This window comes from Odontesthes bonariensis, chromosome 9 (genome assembly GCF_027942865.1).
Source record: "Odontesthes bonariensis isolate fOdoBon6 chromosome 9, fOdoBon6.hap1, whole genome shotgun sequence".
NCBI lineage: Eukaryota > Metazoa > Chordata > Actinopteri > Atheriniformes > Atherinopsidae > Odontesthes > Odontesthes bonariensis.
The window spans coordinates 16,548,673-16,573,528 of record NC_134514.1 but is presented as its reverse complement, the minus strand read 5'-3'; the positions used below and the strand labels follow the sequence as shown (position 1 = coordinate 16,573,528).

General features: G+C 42.5%; 1 protein-coding gene across 1 annotated transcript in view; it reads left to right on the top strand.

Moving 5' to 3' along the window:
* The window catches only part of ppp1r37 (protein phosphatase 1, regulatory subunit 37), a 33,177-nt gene that overhangs the window by 4,899 nt on the left and 3,422 nt on the right, over positions 1-24,856 (top strand). Inside the window, exons 2-11 of the mRNA XM_075473406.1 lie at positions 11,156-11,253; positions 16,618-16,663; positions 16,832-16,932; positions 19,244-19,363; positions 20,957-21,107; positions 21,282-21,437; positions 21,616-21,728; positions 22,529-22,670; positions 22,750-22,916; positions 23,205-24,855. Of these exons, the coding sequence (XP_075329521.1) occupies positions 11,156-11,253; positions 16,618-16,663; positions 16,832-16,932; positions 19,244-19,363; positions 20,957-21,107; positions 21,282-21,437; positions 21,616-21,728; positions 22,529-22,670; positions 22,750-22,916; positions 23,205-24,855 (2,745 nt within the window). The remainder of the gene's footprint in view (positions 1-11,155; positions 11,254-16,617; positions 16,664-16,831; positions 16,933-19,243; positions 19,364-20,956; positions 21,108-21,281; positions 21,438-21,615; positions 21,729-22,528; positions 22,671-22,749; positions 22,917-23,204; position 24,856) is intronic.

The window sequence follows — 24,856 nt, the reverse complement described above, 5'->3', positions numbered from 1 at the left end:
ATGAATACAGATGTCGGCATATTCTGAATCACCCACAACAAAAACATAATTTTAATCAACATCCTCCTGTTCCGTGCAATGCGCAATGTAATCATTCTTTCATTGTTTATAGGTGAGGTATGTAAGACTCTATCTGCCAGGCATCTGTGATGAAATGTGCAGGTGTGGTGGTAAGACTCAGACACAGTTATCAGTGGCCTCTTCGTAGAGAAAAAGAGAAACACACACACAATTGTCAGAAATGTTCAAACTGTTTTGTAGAGTCTTTCTGAATTCTCCTCAGGCAGTGTTAAGAGTTAGCACGGTGCCACAATAGATCCTCAGTCCATTTAGACCTTTTATCTGCACATCTTCTGGCAGGTCCACTGGCTCCCTGTCCTGGTTCATCTTTTAGAAACATAAAAGTGAAATGAGCTAACCGGGCCTTGGGCTTCATCTGCACACGGTGAGTTGGTGTTAAATATCTACAAAGAAATAGATATCCAGTATAATTGGTGCCAGAAAATTAGCCTTTGAAAGGAGTGAACTTGCTGCCATCTAAACACTCAGGGGTACAGTAGTTGGCCCGAGGTGTCACATTTCCTCGTCCACTGTTCTTTTCTGAATTGTTGTCTGCTTCTGTGATGTCTCAGCATGCAACATGTGAGGTTAGGAATAACGCAAACATGTTGACGAGCTACAATTCTGCTGTTGAAATCGTATTTGAGCTTCATTTTATTCCTGAGTTCCATAATATTTTAAGTACATAATCCCATAGTCGAGACTTTGGGGATGCTTGTTCTCTCCCTCCAGGCCAGAGCAAATACTGCATCATATCCTGAGATTCCTAGACTTCCCAGCTTGCTTCATAGCTTCCCCTCCTCTCTCCACTTCTCCACCCTTTCTTTCTTATTCGCCCTCCTGACTGGTCAGATCAGTGTGGGTGCAGCTCAGGTTTATATCAGCGGTTCATGGCATTACAAAAGAACTTTATCTTTCTTGACGTGCGTGCAAACTTATTTGTCTGACTCACAGCAAACACTTGGAAATGTGTAGAATTCTGTTTTGTCAAACCATAACACACAAAGCAACTATTGAGAACTGTAGTATTACAGTGGGTTTTGTAATAGGAAACACTTGCAGTTTTATTACAATTTAGCTCTTTTCAAATAATCTTTAAAGCCTGCTATTGGCAATAGATGTAATACCTTTACATTAATAACTGTTTATACTACAAGGAATCAAACTCTATGGCCTACGTGTTGCTTTGTCTTATGTCATTGGACCCAAGGCCCACTTGGCACCGGGTTATTATAGACCCTGGGACTCATGAAATGTTATTTGTTGTGGCTGGGGACCAAGTTCCAAACTGATAAGCAAAGCTTTCAGTGTTCAGCACGGACAGAGGCACTGAAAACCTAGCTGTTCTTTCAGTATGTACGAGCAGCTGAGGAGTACTGTACTTTATGAACAAATAAGGCCATTATGCTCTGAAGTCATTTTACCAAAATGCTACGTGTGTTAACTGGACTATACATGTACTGTACAAAACGCACCTGACATTTTAATTTTGGTTTGCAGTGATTAATTCCAATCTTGGTTGTCTTTAGTTTACACTTTACAACTTGATGCATTTCCGCCCGCATGTGCTGCAAATTCACTTTTGTTTGTCTCGTAACGTCAAGGGAGAAGTGGGCATGTGTCTGTTTGTTTTCTGCTGAAGCCTGCCCTTTGACTTTCTGTCTGTGGGTACTTTGACCTTAAAAGAGCAATCGTTTTTTTCCTAACTTGGCAAGCCATTCATTGTTAGTGGTGGAGCTGTTGCAATGTCTGTGTTGGACTTTCTTTCCTCGTCAGACAGGAATTCCTTGCTCTTCCTTCACATGCCAGCTTTTTTTTTTTTTTTTTTACTGTAGAAGACGCTGGAAGTTACAGATAAAGTTAAAGCTGTCTGCATTATTGTGCAAAGGAACCTAATATACCATGATCTCTGTTGTACAGTGACCTGGGATTTGGGGACTAGTATTGTGTATGTGCAATGTGTGTGTGTATTTTTGGAAGCTTGACCTTTTTAGTTATAATTTGCTCATATTCTTCCCCAGTCTGCCTTGTCTGTTAATAACTGATCTGCGTGCCTTTAGTTGCAATATGTTCTGGGGTTTATGCATAATCACACTGCTGATATTTTTCCATTTGACACTATTTAAAGATGGCTTGTGAGAAGGTTTAAACCTTTAGAACTCGCGGGGTTTAAGCAATTGGCAGCAACTTTCTGAAGTACAGACTTGTGTGTATTTTATCATTTGTCGCCATCTTGTCATGCAGGCTTTTCCAAACACTCAGCAACGGTGCCATCGGCCTCGTCTCTTTGCCCCACCTCTTACAAACCAGGCGGCCAGCTGTCATGTGTTAATGACGCTTCTGCCACAACACACAGCTCAGCACAGCCGTGTGAAATGGCAGTGAACAGGACCGGAGAATGGGAGAGGGAGGCTATTTTCAACTCTTGCACATGCTTGTTAAGTAGAAGCTGGCAGCACTTCCATGTCCCATTGCCAGAATTTTCACATTTTCTCTGGAAGTTTGCCTTGACATGCTGTATGTCTACATTGACATTAGTAATGTTGTCACCTGAGAATTTAAGTGATTTTCAGCCTGTTATTGGCACAAGAAATCACCCTGGGGACTATTTATGTATGCATCTGAAACGGTGTGGTTGTTGTTGAAAGTGCTGCTAGCATGACACCTGGCCTCCATGTGTTTTCTGTGTCCAATCTTCTTTGTTTCTTTGAGGAACAAAGCTGGAAACAATTTCGTCTCGAAGCAGTAATCTGTCAACACTGGTTTCTCGGTTGTTATCTGTCATTAACATTTAGCTTAACGGATGGGGAGCCAGTCAAGGTGAGAACACTTTCCAGAGATGCTGCAGTTCACGTTACCTATCAGCTATTGATTCATCAGAAGTGATTGTCAGTTGTTGTGGGTGATATTAGCCTCTGCTTAAAAACCCCTCTGTTTTTACTTAACATTATTCTCTGGAACCACAACTGTTCACGCAGCTCCAGATGTGCACAGACTGCAGGTCAACGGGTTTATCTCCGTAGCCTGGCAGACTCTAGCACAGATTTCACCACATTCCACGTCACTGCTCAAGTTTTTCATAAGCTCTTCACAAGCAGAGTATGCTGTGTCATGTAGACAAGTCAAAGAGACTAAACAAAAGCTAGTCAGTGTGCTTTGAGTGGACTGGCCTCTTTCTGTCAGATGTCCGTTGTGTTTCTGTACAAATAGCGTCACCCATTCCTCTGCATACATGCAAACACTTGTCTTCGCTGGTATCCACCTTGTTGCTGGAGCGAAGTGAGAAAGTAGAGCAAGTTTGCACATGGTTTCATGTCACTTAGACAAATAATAGGAATCAGAGATGAAGGTAGGAGAGTGGCAAAGCTGAGGAGGATAGCAGCATGACATGCACAGAAATTGGGTCCCTAAAAAACAGGTTTGATCAATAGTTATCTTATATTATCCTGAAATGCCTCCCTTTTTTGTGCTTTACTCTCAGGTGAAGCAAAAGCTAGCTCGTTGTAATTTGACGTGAGAAGACGACTCTATTCATGCATGTTGAAACATGATCATTTCACGCGTATTCAGACCCCTCAAGGTTTGGCCCCAACATCAAGCGCTTTTGAATGATTTCATTAGGAAATAGTTGGGCTTCATAGATGTTCCCTTTGGGTGTTATTTTGATTTATAAAAAAAAACACTTCTGTTCAGAAGCTTGGAGACTGGGATGTGTCATTCTTTTCATTTGTTCCTTTCCAAAACCAACAGTTTGATGTTTGTGTTGTCTGTGCAGCTGTTGTGTCCGACTGAAGGTCCAATGCACTGGCAAACAAAAACTGCCTGTTGTGAATGTCGCCATTCCTCAGCAGAGAATACACATCCAAGCGACTGAAGTGTTCTTCCCTGAAAGTGCAACGAAATCTTCCTTCAAAGACCATAGCAGTAATTTATCAAACACCCGCTGATCAAGTAGAACGTAAACTTCCAGAAAAGCCACTTCTCCTTTTTGCTCAAGTATAACTAACATTAAGGAAGGCCAACCGGTTGCCCCTCCCTTTGGCCATCAGTACCTGTAGTGCAGTGAGTTTGTTTATCTAACTGATTAAAACTAAGGTTATAACAACAAGTGTATTCTTTTTTTTTAAACCAGTAATAGGGAAGTAATTGCCAAGCTGAAAATCTGTCTAGATGTACTTTGCAGAAAGTGTAGATGTCGAACTCCTATAATAGCATATGATGATGTTCGTGTATTAGTGTTCTCATTTGTCCCAGTAAGATTAGCACAAACTAAGTCTGGTAACAAGAGCCCACGCTTATACTGTGGGCAAACTGTGGGTCGGTCTGTTCTGACCTTCTGTGGGCGCCGGTAGAGCCTTCAACTGCAGCTTTGTTATGTTGTTGTGCAGCTTCAGAGGAGACGACATGTCTTTTTTTCAGTTGCTGCTTTTAATTATTATACTTACCATTAGATGTGTTGTAATACTTGCACAGCAGGAGGCTTGTAAGGCAACGTGAATGTCATGTAAATCACAGTTACATTATCTTAAATTACATGAAGCTTGTTAGAATGTCCAGTGCACTCAGAAGTGAGCTCCGTTTTTTGAAACCATTCATTTAAACAAGAAACGCAGTTGAGAGGGGATGAAAAGTAGGAATTTTGTTTAGAATGCCAGTTCATCATATTTCTTATGTGTAGCTCCTCTGAAATTGTCTTGGCCTCACTTTTTGTTATAGCGCCACAACAGTTAAGGTGTGGAAGTCAAGTAACTGGCCTTGCTGATCGCATTCAGTGCCTGACTGTTGACAGCTTTGATTTAGTGTTAGTGCGACACTCTCCTCCAGACACACGTGCTTGTACGTGTTGCAGCTTTGTCTGTTGTTCAGGTTAAGTAATCGATTTACTGTTTATGACAAGTATAGGTCCTCTGTCACCTACAGCACGTGCTAACCACAACGTACCAACCCAGCTCTTTGTTTACTGTAAAACGGGTGCAGCTCACATTAGTCACCTTAATCACAATCGACTTTAGACGATGAAATGATCAAGATATTGCACGAAAGCTTCCAGTGAGGATCTTTTTAGTTCAGCTTCCTACCCAGAGCACCTTATCTGGAGAGACAAATTGACTGTTAACTCGAACTTCTAAGTCTGAATTCAGACATTGAGACTTATTGAAAAACTATTGACTCGTTGTTTTTCCTCCTTAATGAAGTCAGTTGGAGCTGCGTTTAAACCAATAACCTTATCATCCTTATCAACTATGACCTTAAAAGGGAAGTATCTCAGGCACACAATGTCAAGTCAAAAAGAAAGAAGAGTTGCAGGGTGCTTGCGCAAGTCTTGAAAGTCTTAATAAGTATGGAATTTTGAAGCACTGTTTTCCAGACCTTGAAAAGTCTTGAATTTTGTGTGAAAGTCTTAATAAAGTATGGAAAATAAATGTATGGTAGAATTTTACAGTATGCTCAAAGGTACTGTGAAATGAGAAATAGGAAGGTGGGCTATAAAACTACAGTTTTAATAACTGGTCACGTACTGTATTAGCCTAATGGGATGAGATGTGAGTGAAGAGACTGAATTCTACATTCATCCATCCATTCATTTATTTTTTTTTATAGATAGTTTTTGTGACACTTGTTTCATGTACTTGTGATTTTCATGTTTTGAAACGTTTTCATCAGTAAAAGCATAATTTACTGTGAATAATGCATTTGTTCATTGAATACTAGCCTATAAAAATGAACATTTCTAATAAACACAGTTGGTACAATCTCAACCAATGAAGTAGGCAGTAGGCACACAAGTTACAAATACATAAAGTTTAGGTCTTGGGGAAAAAAAGTATCAGTTTTAAAAAAAGTCTGGAATTTTAATTTGAAAAAGAGCAAGTACCCTGGAGTTGATATAAGAACTGTTGGTTGCTAGGCAACAGAACAACAAACATTTTAGCTTACTTTGAGCTTCAGATAAGTTGTCAAATTTAGGTAAACTCCATAATGTACAAGTGTGTGGACACAGGAGCAGCCATGACATGGAGATGTTATTTAAGCTGTTATTTTAATGATATTTTGGGGCGTCCACAGCCTGCATTTGACGGTTGATGTGCCGGAAAGTGAGGATTGAGCAGGGATAACATGCAGCCAAGTGACCAGCCTTGGTACATGGTGCACCCACTTAACCACGTGGGTGCCCAAAATGCACAGTTTAGCCGAGTGTCTACATTTAAGCGGTGTGTAAGAAGCAGGTGTGTAATTAACCATGTGCAGCTATTGTCGTGCAAATTTCTGTGCGGGTGTTGTGATAGTGAAAGTGGTAATGGTTGAAGGTTGCTCAGGTGAAGAGTGAAACGTAGCCGCTTGAAAAACACTGACATAATCTTGACGTAATGTTCCCTTGGTGGGAAAAAAAACAAAAAACGGTTGTGCAGTTATCAGCCACCACTGAGAGCCAAGTGTTCACAAGGCCTGCCACAATTAACAGTTCCTTTTGTATTTACAGTCATAAGCAAGATTACGTATGCTTAATCATCTTCATTGTTTGAAAACGGCTGTGTCCTCTGAAGTGGACATAGCAGACCATGTGCATTTTTTTGTTAGGAAGCCTATGAGTGGTCCACCTAAGGGCTAGAAATTAGGAATATTTGTAGTAAAAAGTTTTAGTTCAGTTCACTTGGCAGCTTATCAATGGCATTCATTAGTAGTATGTGTATAGCGCTGCAGTTTTGACGTGTTATGTGTGTGTAACCTGTGTAACTATGCTGTGTCGTCAGTGATATTAAACAAAATGTTTGTTGACCTGAGTCAGCAAATGAGGACGTGTTGTTGGAAGGTCCTACTTTTTATTTAATTATCTGTTTGCTCACTAGCTGAGCAGTGGCAGCAGAGAGTGATTTAGTGTTAGCTCCTGTTGTTGCACTGCAGATGATAGGCAGCAGCAATAATGAGGAGAAGCGGGTTGTACCGCTCACTTAAGTCAGTTAAGAGATGCCTATCCTGTCCCATCTAGACCAGAAATATCAACATAGCCACATTTTCTGTCTCTCGTTTGTTATCTCTGGAGCTCGGATGCTGTCTGCTGAGATGAGCAGCCCCACTCAACCAGCTGGCTCCCGAGAGCAGATTTTAAAACGGGAACTATTAGAATAAACTGGACATGCGGTCAAAAATGTTCTTGACTTTGTTGGTTTTATTTAGATGGTGCAGAGTAGACTGAAAGTAAATGTTGGGAAATGGAGCCTGAGAACGATATGCAGCAAAGATCTGGACCGCTTGGGGTCAAACAAAGGACTCCAATGCATGTGGTATGCATAGTGTCTGGCTATTAGCTCACCCCTACATATTGTAACTCAAAACGGTTTTGTTCTTGATTGGAAATGTATCAAAAGCCGATATAAAAGAAGAGCATCAGCTTTGAGCTCTGTCTATAATGTCCTCTCTTGCAGAATCTGAACCAAGGCCATTTTCCCATGATGTCTCAAAAGCACCTCCAGTGTCTTTTGTCTTTTTGCATGTGTTTTCCCTGTTTGTATGTTTATTTCCTGCATTTGAAATGTGTTTCCTGTGTTGTTTGCGCTATCGCTCTTGTACATGCTTTTGTTTTTGTTCCATCTCCAACTATGGTGCGCATTTCCTACGATGTTTGTGCTTTTTTTTCCCCCGTGTGCGCTTTGTCCCTGGGGCCACCATATTCTGCAGGTCGTTGGCACTTAAACTGCTTATGAAAGATGTGGTTTGAAGCAGTCATTTTCCCTCCCTCTCTCCTCCCGCATGCCCCCCTCATCACCACTCCCTCCGTACATGTTGCAGCAGCTCCGGGCAGAGAGTAATAAAACAAAGGCAGAGCAAGCAGAAACGCAGGCAACAGCTGGAGCTCAGCTCTTAATAATTCTGCACGGTCAGAGATCCCATCTCTGATTTCTGTTTGTCACTCTGTGTCTCTTTACAGTTTGTTTTCACACATTGATAGTGGATTTGTTTGCTGATCTAGTCCGCCTCGGTACTCTTTGCACAGCTCTCTTCAGTACAACAGCCAAGGATTATTTACAATCAAAACAAACAGGTCCTTGTTTCTTTCTAATTCTGTGTCAGTTTCTCACATTCCTTCTTGCTCTCTAATTAATGAGCTGCATGAAAATACTGTGCAGCACATGGAACGTCCGCACCCCAAACCCCACCTTCCCTCAGGAAATGTTTACACACACTTGCTCCACAGCGACTCTGCACAATAGCACTTTTCCAAGGACACTGTGTTCACTGGAACGCACAGACTGTACTCTACAAATTTACAACGCTGCTCTCCTGCACACCGGCAGGAGCCACTTTTAAGGGAAAGCTACAGAGCCGTGTCCAGACAGTTGTAGTAGGTGAAGCATAAATGCAAATTTGCCTTAACTGGGTCAAATAAAAACACATATAATAAATACAGTTGGAGGATATGGGATATAAATTAACTGAATTAACGAAACCCTTGAAGCTGTCGTGAATGATTGATAACAGCTTATTGATACCATTGCCTCAAGTTGTTACCATAGTTGGCAAAATTTCACTTTTTTTTTTTCATGTGTCTTCAAATAAGTTATTATATTAAACATAAGAAACTAGTTCACCAGAACCCAGTTAGTGCTGTGTACTTCTGCACCCAATGCAGCTCGGTTTTTAACATCAGGACCCATTATTAGGACCACAATCATGTCCTCCCACTCAGAGGATTTGATCCCTGCTACCAAGACCACTAGGTCTGAGGCAAGAAAATGGGGCATCTATTACTGCATCGGTGAGCACAGTCTAATGGTCAAAATCTTTTCCAAAGCTTGACCTAATTGAAAAAAAATCATCACGAGGTCAAGGACAGATGGTAGGAGAAACTAAAGCCGTTCAAATAAGATATCATAAGTTCTTATCACGTTATATCACGAGGCTTGTATTATGTGTTCATACTAGTATAATAAAGTAAATAATAAAGATAGAAAATAATACTTTAAAATCAAAGTTGGTGATTCAAATGGGGAGAGAAAACGATGCCGTCACAGGCTGCTCACATGAACTGGAACTCACCATCCTCTATTCATATTCATTAACATGAATCACAGTTAGTGTGACTGTATGACAGTGATTTAGCCACAATTAATTATGGAACAGAACAATCTGCTGTCCTTTCATAAAGGATTGGCCATTGTTTTCTTTGCTAAGGGAGAACAGTTTGTTTTGTTTTTTTAAACATCAAAGCTCCTTTCCTTAACATTTAAACGATTCCACAAGCTTTTATCACGGCTGCTACTTAAGCTACTTCTGGGTCACGTCATTCAGTGAGGAACCTCCCTAAGTAAAACTCGGGCTATTCAACCGTACTCTGTGAATCGTGTTTGGGCCCCTGAACTGTTGAGGATTCAGGACGAGGAAACACAAAATTCCTGCGTGCAATGACGTTCAGTGAAGCATTTCGTGGTGAGACGCAGAGTAAACAGCGGTGCGGACTACAGCAGAGCAGGGGATGAGTTTTTCTGTTTGGGACAAAACCAGATGAAAAACAGAAGTTTTTATTCATTTTAAAAAAGTATCTAAAGAGTTTTATCTGCCTATCCACATCCAGCCAACTTCGCCGTGTGTGTGTGTGCACATGTATGGACCACAGCCTGTTGTAGGACCAGAGTGGGTTCCTTTATATGGAACTGCTCAGTGTGGATCTGAAAGCAGAAAAGAACAAGTAATAGCAGTTCCTCTTGTATTCTTGTGGTCCTGGCTTTCACTTTTGTTTTATCTCATGCACACGCAACGGTTTCAGACGCTGTTGCATTGGTCTCCACTGATAAGTTTCAGCCCCCCAGTCAGACTGGTGCAAATCTTATTGCTCCTGCTGCTGCTAAAGCCTGGGCTGGCAGTGGTGAGGGATGAACTTGAGTTTATGAGAGACACTCTGTGAGATGAATGAAACGGAAAAAACAATGGCGACATATTCTCACCTTGACTAGAGAAATCAAAATGCTGACCATGTGTCAGTGCACTGTGGATGCATAGGTTGGCCCAGTCCTTGTACAAGTAGAAGGCCTATGTAATTTCCTGTCCTTACCTTTGTAAATCCCTGCATACATTCACCGGTTTTCATCTACGTTTCTGTTTCTGTCATTATTTTTCTCTCTCTGCTTGAGTGCCTCACTCCACCTCTCAGCTGAGTCTCTCAGCCAGAACAGTGGCTTTGGATGTTGGCCAGTCATCTGACTGGAGTTAGCCCCTGCAACAGTCTGCGGATGGCAAGGGCAGCTAACCCACACACAAACCAAGAACAATGCCTCCTTTTTGCTGACTTAAGTAGGGGCACTCTTAAAGGAGCTACACTTTCTGATCCTCTCTGTCAGGAGAGTGCTCCCTCAGGCTGAAACACAAGTCACAATAAAGCAAGAATATTCTCAGTGTGTCCCAGTCGTACACTTTATGCTGATCATTTTCACTCTTACTGGGATATTTAGAGCTTATATGCATGATCACCATCAGACTAGATTCAACCATGTTTAAAAACTATAAATATATATATTTATTCCAGATGCTTAATCTGTTTGCTCTGCAGCTGATGGCTGTCAGAGCCACAGTACCACTTACTGTATTTGTACTGGCATTCACCGCTTCATAAATTAGTGTGACCAGCAAGTGAACTGCTAACCTCTCAAGATTAATAGGCATCCGTTAACTTAATGATATGACAGTTCTTTCCAGCAAGCAATGTTGGCACAGGCATGTTTGCATTTCATATGTATTTTAGGGTAATATTCCTACCGCTCACACTTCCTTAACTTGTGTGTTGATGTAGAAAGACGGTCAAAATCTCCTTCCAACCTTGTACAAGATATTATGTTAAATAATCATAAGAAAACAGTCATGTGCCTCAGCTGTCACACATGGTTAATTTGGATTGCCAGTTTATGCGTGTGTGTACTGTGGAGTTGTTTGTTTGGAAATAAAAAATGTACCGTAGTTACTTCAGATTGCAAAGAAACATCAGGGCATTTTTTGTTCTCTCAGTCCGATTCTTTCGTGTTTGTGTGTTTACCTTCTTGAGAGAGACAGATGTGCACAGAGAAAGCAGTCCTGACCTTGTGAACCTTTTTAATGTGTTTTGCAGCCCAGAATGTGACAGTGGAGGAGATCATCTCTTCCTACAAGCAGGCCTGTCAGAAACTCAACTGTAAACTTATACCTAAAGTGCTCAAACAGATGCAGGTAAGCAGCAACTTCACCCAACTGCACACACAAACATTTTAGCTGATAATACTGCTGACATTTACTGTTCGTCCCTGGTCCATTTCTTGCAAAGTTAGAATAGGGAATCTATTTGATCCAATGGTGAATCCTGAGAGCCTTGTCATAAAAAAGTGTGAATAATGAGAAGGTCCTTTTCAGCTTGAAATTATGTTATTTGTCACCTCTAGTGAAAGGTCATAATCACGTCCTGTCGGCCTTCATAAAGCCAGAAACCCGAACCTCTTCTTCTCTTAAATTTGATGTGGGCTCTTTCCATGAACTGCATTCCTTCTCATTGCAGACCTTGCTCATGAACTGGAGTGTTGAAGCTTACCCTGTGGGGGTCTTCTATAGATACTGTACCTCAAACATTTGGTGCAGTCACGGGGGCATAATCAATCAACATCCCCCCGCTGTAGGAGGCTCAATCAAATTGTTTGTTTCATGTACAGTTAAGCCAGTGGGGGTTTTTTTTGTTGTTTTTTTTAGGATGCTGTTAGCATTTGATATCTTTTGATAAAGAAGGCATGTTTTCATGATATGCTATATAGGTATACTTTTTTGAGTGCGTTTTATGGCTGTCTCTATGCAATAAAAGCGCTGACTACTCATAAGTTATTCCCACAGAGTGGTGTCGGTCTGGAGAATCAGATGGTTTCCTGACTGACAGGCTAAGCTACTTAAAACGAGGGCATCATAAGAGCTCATTTTCCACACAGGGTTGTCCGTGTTGCCACCTGAGTGGATCTTAGCTTCAGCTCAGCCCCGCCTGCTTCTCCAAACTGGGAGCACTCTGATTGTCTGCTGAAGTTAAGACACTATCCACCCATAAATGTCCCACGCATCACTACTTAAGAAACCTTTTAACAGAACAATTGATACACTTACTAAAAAGGTCATCAAAAAGAATATGCAAATTACTCTGTAGTTGTTTGTTTATTTTAGGCCTTTAACAGGTCAGAGTGGGACAGAGAGAGGGACTTTTCACTGATACAATCATTCTTTTGAGAGCTGTGAAGGCCACACCACAGCTTTGCATGTTTAAAACCACTTTAGTAAAAATAGTTGTGTATCACAAGGCCATAGGCATACAGCAACTGAAACTAGTGAAGTTATGGCATCTGTGTTAGACAAAACAGACTGCGAGTATCAAAGAAGTCACTGTAGCTGCAACCAAAAGCCCTTTGTAATTGTGAACATCCCTGTTTTCCAAGAATCGCATCCTCAACGTTTTTGGGTTTTTTTCAATGTAAGAACACATGGGGGCATGATGACTGCAAGCAAGTGTTGTGATAATATCACAGGTGTGATCGATAGACGTCTAGGATGCAGAGCAGGAACAAAACGGAGAAAAAGGAGGACGTTGAAACCATTTTTTCTCTTGATTGTCGCTGGAAGTGTGCAATTACTGGCGGTTAAATGGACGAGTTTGAAGCCCCGATAAGGACACGGCAGGAGTATCTGGACACGGCATTAGTTTTTTCCCCCTGAAACGTGGCTGCAGGACCAACTCCAACACCTCATCTTTAAGACTTCATGAGCAAACTGGGAGTGAGTGGAGGAATTACAGTGCTTGTTAATGACAGATGGTGTAATCATGAAGATCACTGAGAAAAAGAGTGTCTCTGCTCCCCAGATGTTGAACTGTTGGCTGTAAATTTCTGTTGACGTTGTCTAATGACAAGAAATCATCTGTGTTACCTGCTGACACTCTGTGTGATATCATCAGACAAGTTGTTGCCAAGCTACAAGAACAACAGGCCAATCAATTTCCATGGCAATCCATGAAGACTGCCCACCGCTCCTCTTTCTGCTACACTTCAACTGTCTATGTTTGTCGGCTGAGTGTTTTACTTTGATATCTCTCTACACACAGTACCATCCATTTTCTATACCCGCTTAATCTAATTCAGGGTCACGGGGGTGGCTGCCATTGGGAGAGAGGCAGAGTACACTCTGGACGGGTCTACAACAGTAGCACCTCTTTCGTGAAAATATAATTTCCCTTTGGAGATTAATAAAGTATTATTGAATTGAAGTAAATAGAGTTGGACTTTTTAGTTTGTTTCTCCTGAGAGACGGGCAAGTGTTTTCTGCTGTGTCTTATGGGTAGCCAGCAAAGTCATGTGTCCTGTAATCCTTCTACGTAAGCAGCCCTTCAAATCCACCGGGAGAAGCCTCGGGGCTCTTTGTTTGTATGTTTTTTTTTTTCGGATCTTGTGCCTTTGTATGTGAATCGACGTTAAAGCTTTTGTGTTGCTAATGTTAAAGTGTTCACGTGTTTCCTTATGAGCGAGTTGTTTCCACTGAATGTCACATGTGTGACAGAGCCTAAAGGAGAAGAAAGAGAAATAGGTGGGAATAGGAAATAGACATAGATTGCTTCTACTTCTGACCCAGACTTAATGCTGCTGGAAACCTATAGGTGGATGGTTACATGTATAGCATATAAATCGGTGTAAAGAGGTCAGACGAGATTACAAAAAAAGTTAAAGACAATCGGGTCAAAGGGGGTAAAAAGTGAGAGATCTGTGCAGTGTGAGTTTAGTCAGCTGACATTGTTGGCGTACTCGGACCATGAGACCAAATTAAGTTTACAACAGCAGCTTAGCACTGTGATGTGTATTTCCACAAGTATCCGAGATGTTATCCCAACGTGTACCTCTTAGCCGACCAAGCATGTGGGGATTTCTTTGCCGAGTTGAATGTGCTTCCAGCTGGGGCTCACTTTCTTTCAACACCACCATTCCCAAACCTGCAGGTACAAATGTGCAAGGCTCGAGGAGCGGCCTAGTGAAGGGTTTATGGTGTGTGCGCTGCCTTGACACAGCAAACAGGAGAGAGTGATCGTGTGTTTCTGCTGCAGCAGGTCCAGCACTGCCAACACTTGCCTACCATAAGTCTGACTTGAGGTAAATTGGTTTGATGAGGAAACATTCCCACAAAAATTTAAAGCAGGCGCTTTCATATCTGAGTTGATTTTTACATGGCCGACGTCTTTACTTAAAACTCACAGAACAAACTGAAAGTCCATATTAGAGTCAGACTGTTGTTTCAACAGCACATTGTGTCTTCTGACACGTTGAAACATACTGCTGTCCATCAGCAGTCATTTGAGAGTGCTGCTCCTCACAGCAAGTGGAGTCGGTCTGTTACAAACTGACAATTACATGGTCAGGTTTATTGTCTAGCCGCAGGGCAATCTGTTGGTCCCCTACAGCAACCTCTCATTTCTGCTTAGTCATCTTTGCAGTAACCAGCCACATAAACAGACTTAATGACTGACCAGTAAGAGGAGGGGGCTGGCAAGAGGTGCACAGCTATTTACTATTTTCTCTTTCACTCTCAATGCTTTCTTTATTAAGTCCAACTGGATTGCACACGTGGCGCCTTTCCAGTGGCTTTACAGGTTATGTACCTTATTGCCACGTGTGTGTGTGTGTGTGTGTCTTAAATTTTCTAAGAGTCACTACTTCACAGCAACATGTTGAATGCAGGTTTCACAGTATCTCCCACCAGAGTCCTAAAACTCTTGAGACTTTGTATCCTCGTGTTACATTTCTGCTACAATTCCCATTGTGGAAAGTGTTTTTCTTTATCGTACTCTCTTTCGTGCACTTAAAGTGCACACTTGCTTTCTCTTATTATGCGGAATCACGTTGTCCCCAAAAGTCAGATGCTTTATATGTAGTATAAAGTTGCAAATCTTCTACAAAATCCCTTGTATATCCACACATCTTTACCTCATCACGTCATACCTTCATGGTGCTCTGGATGTATTTTGAAGTGATATCAAATCTATGAATATCAAGTGTTTGGGACATGCTTTATATGCATAAACCCGATTATGTAATCAAAACATAAGGTGAGTTATTTACCTGTGGACTACACGACTGTGGTTTACAGTAAATTTATGCGGTGTAACTTGCAAAGAGCATATAGCAAGAATCCCAAATCAAAATGATCATAAACAGTTGCTCTGTGTAGTCCACCCACAGCACACAAACACTCATCCCACCACTCATGCAGCAGTCCATTGTGCGTCATGCACTATTTTGGGTTCTGGCAGAGCTGCCAGAGAGGAATTTACACAGATAAAGTCATTCTCACTGACAGGTGCCCAAATTCATTATAGGAGGAGACTGATGTGCAAAAGAATCGCCTGAACTGTTTACACAGTTAACAACCTTTTAGGTTTACAGTTATTTCACAAAACCTGGTCAAAAAACGGCTTCATCTTTTCTTTTTCATCTACTAACGTTACCTATCATCATAGCCTCTCCTGATGATTATAGTGTGATAGTTGTAGCAGTTGTCCCATAACAGAATCTTGTTAAGAAGTGTTGAATCATACACGAGGCCATGAACTCTGTGTACACCTAAACCAGCATCGTTACATTCAGCTGTGGCAGTGAGGCAGGAGGACAGGGGTTATGGAGTTCATGCTGAATGAACTGGGCAGTCACCTAGAGACGGGGATTTGCTGGTACATAGTTTTCAGAGCAGCACACTGTACGTTTTCATGTTTGCGTGGGTGGTTGGATGTTTTACTGAAGCTGGAGTTCAGATACCCCCTTTCCATCTGTGATGCTGTGGTGGAAATCACAAATCCACTATGATGAAGGTGAACCCACATTAACAGCTGTTCACGTCTGAGTTTAAACAATCAGATTGTATCACTGATGTCAGATTTAAGCGGCAGCTTTCCACCGCATCGCACAAACCTGGGATCTCTCCTTGGAACTCCCACATGCTCTTTAGACACGAGCTCCTTTTCTCATTTTACTGCAGACTTTAAAGCTCATCAGAGCTGTACTAAAAGTTACTACCGATGCAAATCGAATATCTCACGCTGCATCTGCTTCATAGACCTTCCTGCCCAGCACACTACGGGAAGCCTTTTAAAGCGAAGCAGCTGTAGAAAGTTTTATTTTGCATCGATTTTGCAGAGCTTCAGTAGAGATTTGGAATAAAGAAAAAATAGAGGCAGCCACATTGAGTTGTTCTAGAAAAGCCTCGACAGCAAACCTGCACATCGCCAACATGTCATCAAGGCTTGTGGCTCAGCTTGCAAGAGCATCAAACCTGTGCCGAACGACCGGAGGAGAGTTGATAATATCCCTTTACATAATACACTGTCCTTATCAAAGCCGCCATCTCAGTCAGCAAATCACAAAGATTTCTTGGTTTGCACGAGATGTGTGTTGTGTCTTCTGGACTGATATGTTGATTTGCCTCTCGTGTCACGTGAAAGTGTCAACATGTGAAAAACACAGTTTGCTTGAGTGAGGAAACACACACAAAGCAAATTCCTCCTGACTCTGTTTCTTTTTGTTGCTGTAGGAACTGAAAGACCTGACGCAGCGAAATGAATGCTTGGATCTTAAAGGTAAGCATTGAAATAAAAGCTATAACACCATGCTGCACATTTAACTTGAGTGTAGTTCCATAGGCTTTGATATTGGGGCATTTATTAAAGCATTTTAACACAACCTTATTTTATAATTAATAATCAATGATTCAGTGGTTAACAGACTCGGTGTGTGCTCGTCTTCAGGTGAGAAGCTGGACTACAAAACCTGCGAATCTCTCGAGGAGATTTTGAAGAGAGTCCAGTTTAAATTGATCGACTTGGAGCAGACCAACCTGGATGAAGATGTAAGATGCCTTAAAAACAATCAGGCTGTTTCTTCTTCGAATCATTCGCCTCCTTTTGCTGTTGCTTTTCCACATTCGCTCTCACTGGGATCATCTTCTCCACTGTTACTGCTCTGACAGGATATGGAGGGTTTGTCATGGTCTTGCCTGATTATCCCAGATGTCCACTTGTTTAAACACCATTAGAGATGTTTTGGCTGCAGACACGCTCAGGCAGACAGCGGTGCAATGTGCAGCAGAGGAATATTCGCCCTGACCACTTCCTGTCACACTACAAATATGCTGCGTCGTACCAAATCACACTGACACAACCAATCGCACGGGATACATTTCTTTGACCGAAGGGTTCACTTTGATTATGGCTCATTATTTTATCCCTTTCTGACCGAGAGCCGTGCCGCTACTTTCACCAGAGATTTAATTTAAGATCCCAGATCCTGCTGTTTTTCAAGGTCTGCTAATTATCAGTCTGTCCCCTCATACAGTTGTAGACTGTCGGTAAATGTTCATTTAGAGTGATCTTTTTTTAATAAGCACAAAGAAGGTTAAAGCTATAGAAGTGTTAAAATGTCTTCCCCATTTTCTACAAATCATCCATATGCTGATTTGGAGGCCCTTGGACATTTCAGGGTTATTTGGCCTTACTAAGCAGGTATTGTGATTGAGTGATATAAATATAGTCAGCACTGAAAGAAGTAATCTAAACAGCTAAGTTAAAGTAAACTGTTTTCTCACACCAGCTTACCAAGCCAGGCAAAAACCTAGGTGTAGTGGTAGACTCTAATTTCTCACCCCCCCGAAAACGGGTATTTTCACTACCTGCGTCAGTCTTTCTCTTTTGTTTCCTCATACTGCTTCAGTGCTGCAGGTTTAGCCCTTCAAGTCAGTGCATTAAGAGCAACCCTCAAAACAGAATTCACTGAGTTGCCTTCAAAAACAATTTGTTTTGAAATTTTACATTACCAGAAATGGATAATAAGCAAGATTAGCTAACGTGAAGTGTCTTCTTATAGTTGCTACGGACTACATTTCAAGTGGCCTCAGAAAATAAGGGAATACTGCAAGATATTCTGTTTTATACTGAGCCATTAGTAAAAGCGAATGTGTAAAGGCATGGGAGCAGTAAATCCTGGAGAGTTTCCAATAATATGAACTTCACAAAATACAAAATGACGCAGAGTGAAAGGCGCTTTTTCCCCCACCACTTTGAAGTGCTTCTCTTGAAATGTGAATGGAGGGCATGTATGAGTCAGTGACTGAGTCACCAGAAATCAGCATTTCAGTCTGAGACGAGTGTCGTGCCTTGGGTTCGGGTGAAATGAGGCTGTGAACGGAGAAATTATGGAAGAAGTACTGCTGGTTGACAGGAGATTAAAGCAAGGACGGATAGACCACAGATGAAATTGGAAAGAGAATGAGTTCAATTTTGAAGTGGGTGTTAGGAGTATATAGTAGATGTTTTGATTTGGCAGGGACTCACATCTGCAGTATTGGTGTCTTGTTGGGAGTGATTTGGGAGGATGAAAGAAAAGAAATGGTTTTGGGGAGGTGTTTTAAGAAGCCTGTGGAGAAGAAGGCACTTTTAGAGCATGATCACAGGCTGGCTTTTATTAGACTAAATGTGACTCATCTTCTTCCACCCTGTAGATAAACACACTTGTGTACACTCAGTCATGTCTCCCATTTTACACACACAAATGGGGGAAGGTTCGAAGATACTATGCAGTAAGTCGCCCGTCTCATTTTGTTACCAGTCACTAGGCTTCGGGGGACATGGATCTACATCACATCCTGCAACGTGGAACTAAACCCTTCCATCAGACTTGAGCCGGTTACAAGCTTTTCTTTTCAGCTACGCTCGTAATTAGGATCATTATGAAAAAGAGTAAAACAACCATCTACTTTCTAGTTTTAGCAACATCTTTCTCATCAGCTCTACCACAACCAAAATGATAAAAAGAAATACTCCGACCATCAGCATGCACCATTTTTCGCTCATGTCCTTCATCTTGTCTTCCAGAATAATGATGATAACACAGCTGGTTGTGACATCCAGCTCAGTTTCAGATGTACTACGGTTAAAAGCAGCACCAGCGCATGAACTCGTGCAATCTCCACTCGCACCTGACGCTCTCATGAAAACACCTCAGCAGTTCTCACCTGTCCCGAGGAACTGTTACCCTGGCAACCACTCCCAAATATGCCATCTAACATCTTTTAAAGGCTTTTGACGCTTTTGCCAGCTGTGAGATTTGTACAAATAGTTTTGGTCTAAAATGACACTATTTCCTCCTCTTTGTGTGCCTTTCAGGGCGCATCAGCTCTCTTTGACATGATAGAATACTACGAGTCAGCCACGCATCTCAACATCTCCTTCAACAAGCACATCGGCACACGAGGATGGCAGGCTGCTGCTCACATGATGAGAAAGGTGAGAGATCATCCTCCAGTGGACTGGCCAACAGCAGTCACTCAGCAAGAGAAAAGAGGCAGGGATTGGACTAAAAATATTTATGGATCTACCGAAATACACCTCTGGTTTTAAAGTAAGATCACATCTTGACATATAAAGACAGAGATGAAACATTTCACATGAAATTTAGTCAAGTATATCAAAGACGAAACCACATCACGGCAGAGGAAACCATACATTAGGAAACCACGTTAGCGTATTGATGCGTTGAGAACAGCTCACCGAAAGGTGATGTTATGTCTGAAAAAACATTACAATATGAGTACATAATACCTGCAATGATGACAAAAAAGATTGACAAAACTTGTTCCATTAGCAGCAGAAAACTGTCAGTGACACTTTTTAGTTTTAATGGGCGAGGCATCAGTTTTAGACATAAATGAGAATACAGGAAAAGTGAAGAGAAAGAATTCTAAGGCAGTTTAATGGGCCCCTGATCTGAGAGTATTTGTTATCTTTATTGATACGTACCAGGGACCGGTATGTTTTGTTGTTTCACTGCTTTTTGCTTATTTTACCTCATTTGAAGGATTCCTGCTTTGCTCTCTCACTCTTTGACAGCGGTTGTCTCTTATCGCCGTTCAGAGAACAAACGGGCGTGTTTGAGAAAACGCTTGAATACAAACAGCTTTATTTCCTTATTTAATCTCACCATGTGAAGGAACTGTTGACTGTGTCAAAGGTGAAGGAACAGTAAAGACATTTTGTGTAACAGTGTAATAAATGAGCAGAAGCACGAAAATATGTATCCAAAAAAAACAACCTCGTGAATACAAAGTTAATAACAAAGCAACAAATTTCACTTGTGTTCCGTGATTAGATTGTGGTACAGTAAGCAGCACTAATCTGTTTGCCACAAATCCCTTTGTGATCTTTATTTTTAATATTGTTGCCTACTTTTTTTTTTTCTTTATGGGCCATTACTTTCATCCTTGAGTGGGAAATCTGCACAGTCTTTATCAGACTTGGTAATCTACTATGCAAAATGAGTCCTACTGTAATCGTGTTAGCAGCTAATTTGTCATCTGATCAGTGTTGTACAAAATGGCAGCGCTGCTGTCCACAAGTATTGAATGTGAGCTGATTAATGACGAACTCTTCGGGGGCACCACACACACAGGAGATATTTCGCAGTGTCTGTGCCGTAGCTTGCCAATACAAAGTCGTAACTCATTTCAGCAAAGCGAATAGATCTTAATCAGCTAATGTTTTGGCAAGTGCATGTCCTTGAATTACTGAAATGAGGCCATGGATTAAGCAGACAAAAAAAAAAGCCCTCATCTGGGCTTAAGTGTGCATATCCATTGTCTTGTGTCATATTTCCATTATTCGATTAGCTGATAATGTTGACTCCGAAGTAAATGAATATGAGCTTTGCTGTAGAACTGAAGATGAAAGAACTCAAACTCAAAGGTAGAAGATGCAGTGTGCAATGTGTTAGCCCCTTACTCAAACAAGAACCACCCATAAATTAGATTCACAACGACTGGGATCGATTTGTGCGTCTGTGCATGTGTTAAAATAACCTACCTGTGTGTGTGTTTACCCCAGACAAGCTCTCTGCAGTATCTTGATGCCCGTAACACTCCTCTGCTGGACCACTCGGCTCCTTTTGTAGCACGAGCGCTCAGGATCAGTGGCAGCCTGGCAGTCCTCCACCTGGAGAGCGTAAACCTGTCTGGCAGACCGCTCATGTTACTGGGTAAGACCGGCAGAAGGCTTGGAGGGTCAGATAATAATGCAGTAGGGGGAAGAGGAATCTCTTTTTCTCTTTCAATCCCCATCTTAATCGATTCTTCACAAAAATGTAATCCCTAAGTTTATTCCTGTGGCTTCTTTAACCACTTTTTAATTTGTTGTTTATTTCTGCGGTCAGCTACGGCCCTAAAGATGAATATGAACCTTCGGGAGTTATATCTGGCGGACAACAAGCTCAATGGCCTCCAGGACTCCGCTCAGCTTGGCAACTTGCTCAAGTTCAACTACAACATTCAGATCCTGGACCTGCGCAATAACAACATCTTAGACTCTGGTATGCGACAGCGCAGAGTCCCTGACACAGCTGCATTGTTTCATGGATACTGTTCTTGTATTGTTATAGTGGAGTTGTGTGAATACATCTGAGTGGGAATAGTCTCAGCGAAGTCTTTAACATGAAAGTAACAGGATACACAGAGAAACACCACCTCTGTCTGTGTTTGTCTTTGCAGGCCTGGCCTATTTGTGTGAAGGACTAAAAGAGCAGAGGAAAGGCCTTGTCACATTGGTACTCTGGAACAACCAGCTCACACACAACGGCATGGGATACATCGCTGCTGCGCTGGTAGATACACACACACACACACACACAAACACACACTCTGTGTGACGGTGAACACACACTTATCAGTGTGTATTTAGAGAGTATTCTCTAACACTCACTCTCTCTCCACTGCCAGAAGGCTGCTCCCTTTTCCTCATAATTAGCAGCTGATGTTCAGTTTGTCCTGGAAATATTATCAGTTAGTAATCCAACCATTCAGCACTCTGAAGCGTCTGCTTCTACAAGTGCAGGTGTAAACACAGGGTGAATAAACACAGCCTCAATACAGAAGATCCTGTGACCGTCCTGTTTGCTGAGTCAGAACTCTACAGTTAAACCTCAGTGTAAATCTGCTCCCGAGATGGAAGGAGATGGTCAAATTTAGTATTTAAATGTAAGCAGACAGGATAAAAAGCCTGTCTGCTGACAAATTAAGGACTAAATGTTTTAACACGGTGAAGAAAATGTTAACATTAGGTGCAACTATCAGCAGTGTATCTCTGGCATCAGTTTATCAGGCTGTCAATGTAAAGTAAACGGAAAAGAAACTTTGGCCTGCAAAGACACAAGATTAGTGTCAGCAATACAGGACTTACTCCCTCATTTATCCAGGAGGGGAGATGGCACAGCTGCACCAAGCTACACATTCTGGACCTCCTGCTCTAATCTCAGATATCTGTTACATTACAAAAGTTTTTTTTCTAAGTTGCTGTGGATAAACACCAGCTGCCAGGACTTTGGCATGACTGCACTGTGCCATTGGCTAAGAAACAGTCAACTGTTTCATGTTGAAAATTAATGTGAATTTTGTTCTCTCTCAGCCATGCACTCAAAGCCTGGAGACTCTGAACCTCGGCCACAATTCAGTGGGTAATGAAGGCGTCCACAAGCTGAAAGACGGGCTGATTGCCAACCGTTCTGTGCTCAGGCTGGGCCTTGCCTCCACCAAGCTGTCCTGTGAAGGTGGGAATTGGTGCATCTGTTGTAGTTTCTGCCTTGGATTCTTTTTGGTGTTTCTGACTGTGGTTTTTTTGGGGTGTAGGAGCTGTTGCAGTGGCCGAATTCATCGCAGAGAGCCCCAGACTGGTGCGTCTGGACCTACGAGAGAATGAGATCAAGACTGGTGGCCTGATGGCTCTGTCGCTTGCCTTAAAGGTCAACAACTCTCTTCTGCGTCTCGACCTAGACCGGGAGCCCAAGAAAGAAACGGTGAGTTATGCATTTATTGAACAAAGAAAAAATAACTTGAAATAAAATTCACCTGCTGCTGTTGCTTACAAATATTAAATCAGTGACCCATTTATTTTGTCCCTTCATTACAATCAACAATGGTATTGTAATCTCCAACTAAATCCCAATTTACTCCACCTATAAAAGCTGCTTTAGGAAACTCTTCTGCCTTGTTTAAAGTGAGAGTATGTCAACTTCAAACTGGGTAGAGAAGCAGATTATAACAGTTTTCAGTCTTATTAAAGGAACTCTTTATCGTCTTTTCAGGTGAAGAGCTTCCTTGAGACGCAGCGCAATCTGCTAAGTGAGATCCAGGAAGGCTGCAAGAGGAATTTCATCCTTGCTAAAGAAAAAGAGGAAACGGAGCAGAAGATGAGGCAGTCTGCCTCCATGGCTGAGATTGCCACCGAGGAGGGGACTAGGGAAGAAGAAGAGGATGAAGAACCAGCATCTGAAGAGAGAGTGGACGGAGATGAAAAAGCAAAAGAGAAAGAGGCTGAAGAGGCAGGAAATGAAGGTCAAACAAGCGGCCAATCGGGACCAAGTTCTGAAACAAATGTTCCTCAAGCAAATGTGGAGTCCGACTCTGACACCGAGGATGAAGATGAAGGAGAGGTAATAACAAGTTCCTCTTCCACTTCAACCTCCTCCACTCCCTCGAATCAGACTGCTCCTCAAACCCTTGTAGGGGTCACACAGCCCCCCCTCAGTGCCTCAAATACGTCCTCACTCCCGTCTGCCTCGCCTGCCAGAGTACCAAGTGTCATTTCCGGGATCACCGTCACAGAAGCTGCAGTTCCTCCTGGCACGCCTCCATCTCCTGGACGCTGTATATCCGTCTCAAGCCCTGGTAGAGGTCATAAGATCTTTATGGTAACTCGGGTGGAAAGCCCGCCTGAGCAGCAGCAGCAGCTACAGCCTCAGAAGAAAGCTCCTGCAGCTCCCGGCCAGACTAAAGAGGCCACAGAGAGGCCCGTGGACATGAACACAGCCATGATACTGCAAACACAGCCCCCACCCGCATCCCAAACATCCACACCAACACAACGGGCACCTGAGGATGCCAAGGGGAGTTTACCTGCTCCATCTACAGAAGATAAAATAACAGAGGAGAGTCCTGTAGCACCATTAGAGCCTGAACCAAACATTACACAGACCAACAAGCTGGAGCCACAGTCAACAAGTCAAACCACAGAGGATGAGACAGCCAGAACTTTAGACCCTGATATGACAGATCAAAGTCTACAAACACCAGCTCTACCTTCAAATCCCTCATCGTTGCAGGCTGTAGCACTCCAGCAAACAGAGGAGGGAATGGAGAACTCTGAAAGCCCCCAACCCGGGCCAGCTTGTGTAACGCCCCCAGAATGTAAACAGTCAGATGAACTGAATCAACCCCAACCTAGTTTACCTTCGGTAGAGCAACTCTTACAGAATGACCGAGCATTAGAGGAGACTCCTCCTCAGCCAGAGGAGCAGGAAGCATCAGTTAGTGTGGCAGAAAATGAAAAACACAATTTAAGTCAGAAAGAGGAGTCAAGCCAAGAGGAATCGAGGCCAAAGCAGCCAACAGAGGCAGATGAACAGGAGGTGGAACCTGTTCGCTTGTCCCAGACTGATCAGCAGGCACCGTCTGTCACTCAGGGTGGAGCACAGGAGTCACATCCAGCAGCGGGGGATGCCTCAGAGAGTCCCGAGCCCACCTCCACTCAGCCTGAAGCTGACGCCGAGGTGAATCCAGACTCACCAGACGAAGAAGATGAGTCCGCTGATGAGAGCTCTGCAGACGAGTGTTTTGTGGAGGCTCTGGAGGGAGAGGTGGTCGGTTCAGCTCTGCCCAACGGCCTGAAACCAGAGTTCTCCCTCCATCTTGTCGACACTGAAAGCCCAAAGCCCGGCAGCTGCGTGATGGAGCACGG